This window comes from Pomacea canaliculata, linkage group LG1, assembly GCF_003073045.1.
Source record: "Pomacea canaliculata isolate SZHN2017 linkage group LG1, ASM307304v1, whole genome shotgun sequence".
Classification (NCBI taxonomy): domain Eukaryota; kingdom Metazoa; phylum Mollusca; class Gastropoda; order Architaenioglossa; family Ampullariidae; genus Pomacea; species Pomacea canaliculata.
This window is the reverse complement of record NC_037590.1, coordinates 42,393,956-42,406,554: the sequence shown is the minus strand read 5'-3', so window position 1 is coordinate 42,406,554 and position 12,599 is coordinate 42,393,956. Positions and strand designations below refer to the sequence as shown.

The 12,599-nt window shown below is 39.1% G+C and overlaps 1 protein-coding gene across 13 annotated transcripts in view; it reads left to right on the top strand.

Moving 5' to 3' along the window:
- LOC112562770 overlaps positions 1-5,345 on the top strand; it is a 39,374-nt gene extending 34,029 nt beyond the window's left edge. For all 13 annotated transcript variants that reach the window (XM_025236317.1, XM_025236309.1, XM_025236299.1 and 10 more), the window contains 5 exons: positions 525-1,391; positions 3,166-3,225; positions 3,512-3,577; positions 3,794-4,007; positions 5,194-5,345. In XM_025236317.1, coding sequence (XP_025092102.1) covers positions 525-1,391; positions 3,166-3,225; positions 3,512-3,577; positions 3,794-3,891 — 1,091 coding nt within the window. In that variant the 3' untranslated portion in view covers positions 3,892-4,007; positions 5,194-5,345. The remainder of the gene's footprint in view (positions 1-524; positions 1,392-3,165; positions 3,226-3,511; positions 3,578-3,793; positions 4,008-5,193) is intronic.
- The last annotated feature ends 7,254 nt before the right edge of the window (positions 5,346-12,599 follow it).

Here is a 12,599-nt window from a genome sequence, read left to right as displayed (position 1 = left end):
CTTGACACTTAAGGAAAATGTCTGTTCCTTTCAACGCATGAGTAAAGTGATAACAAAAAACGTTTGTGACTTGTAATTCTGAGATTCAAGGGGCAAAGTTATTTTTGAATTATTAGTGACAATTTGTGTGCATTATTTGATTTTATGGTTTGGCTTGATTTTTTTTTTTTTGCTTTTAGAGTATGTGCAGTTAGAATTGACACACGTTTTGTGGCTGGTTTGTGATTTTTCATGTTGCAGCGAAAAATTTTGTTCAACACTGAACAAACATGCTAAAGTTTTAATTTGGTTGGCGCTGAGATGTTGACAAAGCATTTGATTCCTCATGGCAGTACCCTTCTCACAAGCTGTGCATTGTTTGATTGGTTTGTTTGAAACAAACCTTAAGGCTGTATCATTCATGCATTGCATATTTATCAGTAACTAAGTGCATTGTTCTGTCTGTGCCAGATATCTAATGTTGATGGTGCTTAATAATGACATTTCTGACTAGTTACATTCCTTCTCTTTTTTCCAACTCACAGAAATAAATGTAAGTGATTCACAATTTGGAACTTTTGAGCCTCATCAAGCCTACTCAGCTCAATCTTCGCCAGGTGGTATCGTACCATACACTCCTTCAAGGAGTTTCAGCATTGATGAGGGGGCTCGTACAGTGCCAATTATTGTTCAGACTGGTACTAACACCGCCAGCATCGAGGGCTACCGGCCTCGGCGTATGCGCAGCACTAGCGAGCATGCAGACTCATACTATGTGCGACCTGCTCATGATTCTGGCTTTTCGCCCTGGCAGAGTGGTCTGCAAGAACAACCACTTGCTGGGAAGAATTTCGGGGTAGGCTCATATGCTACACTTCCAGCTAAGCCATTGTCAGGATTGCAGCATAAACCAGCAGCTTTATCACTGCATGAAAAGGTACCCCCTACTCAGCCTCTCACTGTGGATGCTGACCAGCCCATCAACGACTTTGACTACCACATCTACTCCACCTTGCCCACCATCAAACCACTGCGCACCAACAACCATCGTCTGCCCATAGACCTCCCAGAACTGGAAAAAGAGGCAAAATTCCGTGACTTTTCCAAACCTTTGTGGGCCAACACTGATCTGCCTGGACCATCCCAGCCTAGCGGTGATGACAGTCACTCTCCCCCCTCAGACAATGCTGTCTCCAGCTCAGATTCTCGGGACACCATCATAGCACGTAGTGATGACACCAAACTGTCAGCATCCCAGACTTCTATGGAAGTCAGAAATGAGCCCAAGATGATTCCAGTTAAGGTAGTACATGAAGAATCTGGAAGAGGTTTTGTCCCAGAAAGACCTGCTGGGTCAGCTCGAGAGAAGATTGCAGAGTTTGAATTGCAAGATCAGCCATGGGAAAAACGAGGTATAGTGAAATGTCAGTGATGCCTTCATATGCAGCTGCGTCAGCATGGAACCTCTGTATTTTAACCTTCAAGATTCTAAAATCATTTGTCTCATCACACTCAGAATTGCTTCTGTAATCACATATGCATGTTGGCAAATGTCTCTAATACTTATCCCAGTATCGTTGGACTAACCCAAAAATTAAGTTTCACATGATGAGCATTGATGATGGTTTGTTGGAAGCTGTGCCATAAACTTCTACTAGTAGACTACCACTCCTTTACATCATGCATTGACACATCCCTGAGTGTGGATCATTTATTGACAAACATTGAGTCTAGATCATGTACTGACAAATTATTGAATCTACAGCATTGACAAATTATAGAGCTTTGTCTACTACATACATTGATGAGTCCTCCAAATCTCTGCATCAAGTTCTTTTCTAACCTGTTATTTTTTGGTCTGAACCCAGAATAACTCTGCATCTGCTACCAAATCTTGAAGCTAATGATGCAGAAGTTCATGAGATGATCTTAGTAATAGAGAAGGTTGCTTGGTTTTGCTTTGATTGGCTGATATTTGCATGAATAGAGTATGTCATGGACGGTAGCATGAGCAAGGAGAATGAAGTGGCAAAGAGGTCCACAAGAGAATGCAGTATTGCAGTCAGCAGGGAAAAGTAATAAAAATTCTGACTACCAAGGAGTGAAATGCTGAAACTGTCCAACAGAGCCTTGTAGCCTAAAGAAGCATGGAGGGTCAGCTTGGCCTTGTGCCATTTGTTTCACAAACAGTGCAAGAATAGTATTTTCCTTGCCTTGCATGAACAAACTAATACAATGCATATCTTATAACCATCACCCCTTTGTAAATTCAATGTGTGCATTTACATTTTTAGGATTGTAAAATAGACCTGTGGATTCATTTTAAAGAGGCATTCAGTTGAAAGAAAATGAAATAATTTGCTTGTTTATAAAAAAAGTGGAAGTATATTGATAAACATTAACAATGCTTGTGTTACTAAAAGAGTGCAGATGTTCTCAGTAACATAAACATTCACAGCTGTTTGCCTGAGTATATGTGCCTCCTTTTTCAACTTTGGAAGACTGTATTCTTTGACAAGACAGTAGATAAAAGATTTACTAGATGAAACAAAGAGATATGGTTTTCATGTGACTATTCATTTAGAAAAAACAGTAAAGTGATTATATTGTTGTTGTTGTTTTTATACCTCTAAGACTCCAGTTGTTGTAAGCATGTAAATTCCTTGTGCATTTGAAGCTCGCAGCTTGAAGCAGCTTTCTTTGGCTGAGGTGAAGTTATCAAGGTTGTCATAATGCATCCCAGGGGAAACAACGTACTGTGTTCTAGACCAGCTGTGCCAAGATATAGTATTCATTCAATGCATTCATAGTACATGCATTTTTATATCTGTTTTATGTTCACATAAAACTCACCGTTTCTTTGAGGGGAAGACTATGGGAGGCTTTTCTGTAGAATTTACAAGGTAAAATACAAAGGGGGGGGGGGTTCTAGTTCACTGAGTGTGATATAATATTTGCGACTTAAATCTTGATGTTCAATTATACAGCAACTTTGGTAACAAATAGCACCTCATCTCTCCTGAAGAATCACTCTTATGTTGATCAGCATGTACTGTGTTGCCACTATGGAAGACTCATTTGAGACCCATCAGCATGGCATGACAAATCTGATAAACACCTTTGAATGCTCTAGGTGACTGCTAAAGGCCTTTAATCTGACTAGTACCCTGTGCTATTTGTTTACAGTTGTAGAAGGAGCAGACCATTCCTTGGGCAATGCATCTTTAGAGCCTAGGACACTCCAAGGTAACATTGTTCCATGTCAATACTACATGTTCCTTCCTCACACCACATTCCACTGATGCATCATTATTGACACAAAAGGCACCTCAACACAATGTGGACGCACATTTCTTTTGCACTGCCTATGATTTATATGCAGAATTAAGAATGTCTGGTCATTTTTATTGTCATAATTGGGGATTTAATATGTTTATAATTTCTTTTAAAAGTTAAAAACACAATCACATTTCTTTAGGAGCAGAATAAACTTTCTCAGGACATAAATTCAAATGAGAATTTATTTCTCCAGAGAAACCACAAGAGCCCCAAGTGAACGGAATAAAGGGTCCTAGCATCACACCTTCAGTCAAACCAGGTTAGTCAATTCTTTCTTTTCTCTCCCTTCAGATTCTCATTTTGTAAAAAAAAGGAAGGGTAAGGGTAGAAAGGAGACATCCACAGCTGTGTGGCTAGCTTTTCAATTACAAATATCACAAACATATTTACTGGTTAATTTATGACAATTCATTCCTTTACCAGATTAGTACATTAGTAACTGACAAAGACTCTATTGTTCCTGATGGCTTTTTAGGTGTGTGGACGCCAGGGGCCAGTCCCTTGGCGCACAAATCAGATGTGGAAAACAAGAAGCAATACCAGAGCACTCAAAGCCCCCAGAAACCTCTTTGAAGAACATCCCCTCTGTCTGGAAACCCAGTGGCAGCCCAAGTAGCGTGAAGAAAGAATTTAGACCTGTTCGTCTTAACACTTATGTTAAATCCTCAGCTTCCAGGACTGAGCAAGAGGTATGGTTTTTACATTTGGAGATTCAGTTTATAGGATGGAGAATAACAGAAATGGCTGACTCATGCGACATAAACAACACGTACCTGGGCCTATTCATAGACCAAGCTCTAGTCTCCATGCATATACAGCTGTGCATGTGTGCACGCAACTCATGCACGCGCACACACACACTTCAGATCAAATGCAAATCTCTGCCAGCAGAAATCATAAATGATTCATCCACATTCCTCTTTTGCCATGGACTGCTGCATTGCAGTTTGCATTCTTGTCTGTATAATATTTACTTTTCTTAATTGTAAATTATGATTTTTTCCCACAATGCCAAATTTTGTATTGGACAGCATTCATTTTGGAAATTTTCTCAAATTATTTTTAATACCTTGTTAAATAACGAATAAATCTGAGCTGAAACTGTGTGCCACAAGACCTGCAATCAGTGGACAGCAGCATGCTTGCTGTGTCTGCTACATACATGCAAGGAGGTGGGTTTCATTGAGAAGGGCACCCTGTATCTGCTAACAATTGATAAAGTAATGTTGTTTTAGTTGATGGATTGTTGAGTCCAAAGATAGCTTTCAAACATGCATGGCAGTCTGTTTACAATTGAACAGAGTGATGATAACTTGTCCTGGTTACTGCTATTAGAATCTGTGATAGGAAAGTAAGTTGAAGATAAATGAAACAGGGCTTGCAGTTTAATACATTCAATGATAATAATTTAATACAGCGCATTGATACAGTTCCTTTCCTCGTGCACCTGCACACACCTTTTTAGGCATCAAATGCATCTTCATGAATATGCATCCACACACACACACAAATGTGCATATACATTGCACAGCATACACCCAAACACACACAAGATGGAAGAAACGGAACCACCAACAGTCAGCTCTGTGGACAAGTGTCACATAAGGAGAGGGAGGTATGCTGGAAGCAAGACACAAACCCATAACACTCGATTTTATTGTCATGGTGACAGGCATGTTAGCCGCTGCCCCACTAACCACTCTAAACTGTCCTAAACTGGTTGTGTTAGTGTTTGAAGGCTAGGGCAATTAAACTTTATATCGCACTTAAGGGGTTATTTTCATACTTTAGAGATGATACACAGTCATGAGCAGGGAACAATCATTGTCTATCAACATAAACAGATTCTTTCAAATGTCTTGTATCACCATACAGGATACAGCCCCCAAACCAGATGAAAGCTATGCATGGCAGCCGTCTCAATCTTCTGATGCCAGTGATGTAGCTAGAGTACCAACAAGTTCACTGAGCTATACACCTTTAACTACCACATCCTACTCAGCTTTACCAGACTCTCAGCCAACCATGTCTACAACCAGTCAGTCTACAGTTGACCACTCCAAGACCAACGGCATCATCAGCAGCAGAGGTCACCTTGACACCAAAGATGATGAGCTACGACTGCCTTCCACCCAAAGCCCTTATATTACTCTGCTTCAGAAGAGTCGAGGTATGCCTTAATTTGAAACTGGGTCATTGGATCTTTAGCTAATAATATTGGTTACAGTAACACTATTGCCCTTTTAACTGGCAAACCTGAGTAAAAGTGGGATTGTTGGCAAGCTGAAAAACAGTCCAAATTCCTAACATAAGACAACATCTTAGGAAGCATAAGGGAACTTAAAGCATAAACTGTATGAGAAACATTGAAAAAGTGAAGATTGCCAGAATGGAGTCTCATAGTTAAAGATGGAGTAAAACAACAGTTTCGAAGACAGAAAAAAACCTATGCCTGAGTATTCAAGCAAGAAAAATAGACAATTAATCTGGAAACATCTCAGTGTAGCAGCAAGGAAAGTGGAGAATTAATCTGCTGGAAGCAATGTTTACAAAGATTCAGATGCTCAGATGGACACCAAACTCGTGTGCTGTTGCTTCAACTTGTGGTCATAATGGAAGGTGGGGGTAATAAAATTGTGAAAGCTGTGCTTGCTTACCACTTGCATTCATTGGTTTTTGGTAGGTGCTTCATTTTGAGATAAAGATAAATGTGTCTTGAAAGATGGTGTTGGCTATAGGCACATTGAAGCTCAAGTAGTTTGGAAATAAAATTTCCTTGACTGAATTCTTTCTCCAAGGATAACCTGACAGTGCATTAACATTGAGATAAATTATTTTAAAGTTTCATTCACTACTGTGTAATACTCATATACAATTTTTGTATTTCTGTTTTATGAATCCTGTTCCCTTGCTAGAAACTTTGCCATAAAAAGACCCAGAGGTAATTTGTGCTGAAAGTGAGGTTTAAAATAATGTAGATTGTAAAGGGAAACAATAAGAAAAGTTTGAGCATTGTTATCTCCCTGCTCTTTCAGAGAATGGGAACCTTGGGGATTTGAACTTTACCCATATAGGCAAGAAGCCTATCATGGTGACATCTGGTAAGACTGGTCCAAAAAAGCAGTCAACTGTTACATCAGCTCTTTCCTCAGTGTTTGTTTCTTCTGTATGCTTTTAAACATTTGTATCATACTAGCAGCAAGTAGAGAGAAACCCCCACCACCCACACCAAAAAATGAAGGTAGTTGTCTATTTGTAGACCTTTATATTAACGGGCATACTAACACAATTTTAAGGATGGAATCATGCTTTTAACTTTCTGGACTTTTTGTCTCCTGCACTCAAGCTGACAAAGAAAAAGGTATTTGTTAAACTTTGTTATTAGACCCTTTAATTTTATTAGAAGCTTTTTCTAAATTTTATTAAAAGTTCTTTAAGTTACATACCTGCAACAATCATTGAACTGTTTTTAGCTAGACAAATATTTCTGAGCTTGCTTTGTGGGACTGAGGGTCACAGTTAAATGGTTCCTTGCTTGTGATCTAGCTTCTGAGGCTTTTTTGTTGCTTTTTGCTTATTTCAGTGAAAAGATTGTTAATAAAAGAACTTGCCTGCTTGCTTTTTGTGGTAATAATGTGGTGACTAAATGAACTTATCTAAAGTTGTTTTTTGGGGGGTATATTATATTACTCATATGTTTAGTTCTTTTACTTTGTTATCCATTTTGTCTGTTTTGTCATCATTGGTCATTAGTAATTGTTTGAATTTTCTTTTTTATTAAGTTCCTTTTTTCTAACTATTGTATAAGTTCTTAAGAATTTTAGTAGTACCAGAAGAATGTGTGTGTGTGAGAGAGAGAGAGATGTGTGTTTGTATGAATGTGTGTGCAATCAAGCATGCTTATTTGTGTGTGTGTGCTTGCATTTGAATGTGCATGTGTATCTGTGTGCATATGTACATGTGAAAGGTAAAAAGGAGAATTTGTGCATGTGAATGTATAATGTAAACACCATACGGTTCTTGGGGAGCTGATAATTGCCGTTATAAATTCTGGCAAGCATGATTCATCAGAAGGCTATAAGATTTTTAGATTCAAATAAATTTTAAATATATTTAAATATGTGATTGGTGCTTCTGGTTATTTCTGGTATTTTCTTGGTTTTTAATTTGTAATATTTAAAAATCAACGTTAATATGATGAACCAGTTGTCATGTGTCTTATTAGTAGGACAAGAGCTACTAAACTAACTGAAATAATTATCCCAATAATTAACACCCCAAACTGAATAAATAATATCCTTCTGTTCTCAAGAAGCAACCATACAAACATCATGTGCAGGAAGTGCTTCAACCTGTGACATTATAAATGCCACAGATAGGCATAACTAACATATGGTCCCAGCCAGACCCGTCCTTAGCCAACGCGGAGCCCGAGGCATAGGGCATGTGCAGGGCCCTTGACTTCCCTCAAAAGGGGAGATATGCCTCTTTTCAAATCCTGCTTAAAAGATAAGGCATGCAATATGTCATTAATGTGGAGCCTAGTTACCATATTAATCAAAAGCACAGAGACACTGACAACTATCAAAAACACGGAACCCTAGGCAGATGCCTCGTCTGCCTGCTCCTAAGCACAGGCCTGGTCCCTGCTCCCCCATTGGTAATACCTTTGGAAGCATAAAAATATGCCTGTTAATTTTGTATGACGATGTTTTTGACTTCTTATACTGATAGATTTTACCATGTTATTTACATACAACATGCTATCTCAAAGACTCTTTTTCCAACCAGAAATATTCTGCACCTGTTGCCAATATTCCTTCTGCCACAAATCCTTTAGATAGTTGTAGACCTCCGAGTTGAGTTTTTAAAAAACCCATCCAAATCACCAAGAACAGTAGCAGGCAGATTTAAAATGGTGTCGAAGGATGCTAACAGCAAGTGACAGAAAGGTTTCAGATGGAGGTGGGTGGAACACCTGAGGATCCATTGATTAACTACCAAAACAGTAGAAAGAAGACCGCATTGAAAATGTTCAGTCACTGATTATTCAAGCAAGCCCAATTTGTGAGACCCTTGCAGCTACAAAAATATTCAAATAATATGACCAGTGTTGTCACAGCTGCTTTGTCCGACATATAATATTCTCAAAAGCATTGTTTTCACTTCCACAATTTCCAAGTATTGAGTCAGCCCTTCTGTACTTCTTTTTGCAATGTTTCTGAAGTTTTGAGATATTGCTGGGATCAGTTTATTTTCCAAAATAATTTTTGTAATAATCTTTCAGAAGACTATAACAGCATGCTTAATGAGACTGTGAATGTGCATTCAGTGCTGTACAATATAGTGGTGGCCATGTTGTCATTATGGCTGAAGGTTACTGTGGATGGATTAATGTGCTGATCAATTATGGGCCGTAAGAACTGTTTAGAATGGAATAACGTAGAAATACTCTTCCCGACTGTGGAAAACACAGTATCTAACCATTTGGTATTTCCAATATAGGAAGTGCAAGTTAGTGTCTTTGATCATTGTTTTTTTTGCCAGTATAATTTTTCTGTTTAGTATCCACTAAATAATGTGCTCAAAGACATTTGTAGTGGCAAACAAAGTATAATTTATCATCATTTGATGTATTTGACACTTTTTATTTAAAAATTAGATGAATTCTTTCACTTAATGAAAGTTGACATACAAAATGAAAGAGTTCAGAAAATAGTGACTCAGGCATATCTTAGTAACTGCTAGAAAAATGCAAATCTGTTTCAAAATGAAATATATAATCTTTTGATCTTGTGCTCTTGGGAATTGCACTTAGAGAGTAAAATGGGTTTACAATTGTTTGCAGAAGGCCAGCTACCAAAGGGTGCTCAGTATTTAGCACAGGAGGTGACAATAGAAGGTGACCAGGAGCACACAGACACCTACTACGTCACACCCACCAAAGAGGAAACTACAGCAACAACAACAGTGGAGCGAAAACCTGTTGTGTATGAGGGCATAGGACCAGTGGACAAAGAGGGGGTGCCTTTAGCTTTCAGAAAGGTTTGTCCACACTCATGGAAAATGCTCTTTTGAAGAAGTTTATTTATCTTATTTATCCTGCAACTGGAGTGCTTGTTTATGGCAGCATATACCGTGGACAGTGCTTTTTTCCCTCCACCCTCACTCCTTTCCACCCCTATACTTAGTCACACAAGCGGCGCAGCATGAGACGAGAACAGTGGGTGACATAACACTCAAGCTTTGTAGTATAAATAGCAGGCAAAATTCAGTATTTGCACATGTTTCCGAAAGGTAACTGGTTCTGCTTGGTAGAGCAGTAAACACCTCAGTGACCCATTTCTGAAAGGTGACTGGTCCTGCTTTCAGTTTCCAAAAGGTGACTAGGCTCCCTGTTTTCTCCCTCTCTCTCATCTCTTCTCAGGGGTTGATTGCCGCAAGGCGAGTACAGTTCTGATCACTCTGCGTATAAGAGAAGTACCATATAGCCGCAGAAGTGCTAAGGTCCTGCTGGAAAATGGCTTACGTCACTCAACCCTACTCTTCTCCCACCCCAGGGAGTTAGGTGCTAGGTTTTAGTAGGCTAGGTAAGTGGGTTAGAATAGAGATAGTAGTTATATGTGTAAATAATGTAACTAAATCTACATCTTTGAACTTATTTACCTGTGTGAGTGGCAGCGGTCCGGTGGTGCAACGGTTAGCGCCTGTCACCAATACAGTGAAGGCTGGCAGCCCAGAGTTCATTTCTCGTCTCGGGCACGCTGCTGCTCTTTCTCTGCACGTGGCATCTGTTTACGTGGCACGTGGCATCTGCCGTAATATAGCCTCAGTTGCTGGCACTGCATAAAACACCAATCCCCCCCTCCCCTGTGTGAGTGTGTCAGTCCAAATGAATGCTACCATGTTGTACCTGTGTCCTCGTCATGCGAATGAGGTGAACATGTATCACCACAGCATAAGAGATTTCTTTCATCCGTAGTTGTGATACAGCAGAAGAACACATGAAAATCTGGGGAGTTCAACCACTTACCAGAGCAAACATACTTTTGTCTGGAAAAAAAGCAAGGTCTTTTATGGATTCCGAGATCAGCTAAGTGCAACTGTATAGCAGATGGGGGTTGGGGGAAAAATACAATGCGAGGTGGATTTGATAACACACCCGATGAACTAGAGCTAGAATTTTAGCAGAAAATTCTCCTTGGTAATTTCCTCCTCTTCCCTGGAACACAAAGAACAGACTAATTGGCACTATAGGGCTGCAGTGTTAGCCTTTATAATATGTAAGCAGATTGGTCCAGCTACAAATAAACGGGGCTGTGACCCAGATAATTTTCTGTTGAATGTGTTCAGTCCGGCTACAATCATATAGGATCCAAAACTGGAGGCTGTTGTGTACCCCTTCCTTTAAATTTAACAGTGCTCTCACAATGTATATGTGACCTCTCCACCCCTTTTAAAAGTCCTGTATGTCTGACTCATTTTGAGAATCTATTCCGTGTTACCTAGATACGGAAGACAGTGATGTGAATTTTGCTGGCTTTCTGCAGAAGATAAGCATGTATGATGGCTTAAGTGCTCTACTGATTGACATGAGAATAAAAGCTACCACTTGATTTACAGAATGTAGAAGAGCGGAGCCAGCATGACTGGTACAAGCAGATGTACAAAAGTCTGCACAAGACTGACAAGAAAGAAGGTAAGTGGACAAGATGGACCTTTAATCCAAGCCATGATAATATGAGGAATTCTTCCAGCCAACAAAAAAACAGTACATTGGTGCTCTTCCAGTCAATAAAGCAAAATTCAGTTTACGAGGTCTTAGGATATTTGGGGCAGCAGCAAAGTCATTTTTTAAAATCTTCATATACTTACTTTCAAGTGTGTACTCTATGTTTACTGTTTTTGCTTCTAGTTAGATTGCATTTGCACACATTTAATAGTTGCACTTTTGTGTTGCTGAAGATTTATTCAGTGTGCCATTTAGTTTAAACCTGCAGGCAACTTGTTCAAGATTTGAAACCAGTTGTAAAGAATTTCTAAATGAATCATTGTAAAAATTAACTTCTTGTTTGATTAAGAATTTTTACAAAAATTCATAGACAGCAAGCTTTTGAGCATGTATTGGATTTCTCCCACTTTCCTAAACTTTGAAATTTTTGTTTTTCTTATGATTCTCACCTTTGCAATGTTTGAGCATCCCTGCACACATTGATTGCACTTCACCAAGAGGACAAAACTGGCATTCATTTGTTTTGTGTTGACAAGATATGATGCATGCAGTTTGTATCACTTTCCATGGGCTGCCTGTACACATCACAGCACCTGAGATTAACTCGCACTCATTAACTTGCAGAGACCATATTTGTTAGCTCACATTCTCTTTTCCAGATCAACTTGGAATAAACGATATGATAGACACCATTTTCGAGAAAGCAGGTGCATATTGTTTTTTTTCTTGCGGAATGGGCTGGTACTTATGTTTTCTCACACCATAAGACCAGGATCACCCTTAACTTATTCCCATCTTGCTATACCTGGGGCGCTGGTGTCTTGCAATGCATTGATGGAGTGCCCCACTAACCTGCTGCCTGAAATTTCATTCCCTTGTCCTGTATCTCTGGATAATTAATCTGCTCTCATTCCTTTGTCCTGTATCTGGGTAACTAATCTGATGGCATATGTATAATTGTTCTATATCACTGGGTAATTAACCTGCTACCCTTTGTTCTGTATCACGGGGTGTTGCCTGCTGCTTAATGAACATATCCTTTGTCCCAAATCACTGGATAGTTAGTTCTGTGTGTTCATGCAAACCTTGGCCGCAGTTTCAACCTCCCATTTTCTTCTGGCTTTTATCTTGTTAAGTAGAAACTGCTAATTTGTCTGCTTGAGTTGATCTTAAATAGTCAATGATCTCCATTCACAATTTAGCTAATTTGTGAAACTCTTTTCAGTTAGAGTAAAGGGAAGAGCTTTTATTTGAAATGTCTGATTGATGTCATTCTACAAAATGATAGATATTAAAATGATTGAACTAATCACCTTATTAATAATATAGATTTATTTTGAGTAGTAGATGATGATGGTGGTGGTAGGATATTCTCCTGGTATAAAAGAGCATTGTGTTTGGTAACAAGGACAGTAGAGACATGGGGAACAAGGTCAACAGGAGCAGTACTTTAGAATAGGTCATAGGTCACCATTGGTTGAAAACAGTAGTGAGCCCCATATTTAGGTGGTTATCAGTGATATGTAGTCAAAATGATTGCTAACCTAGT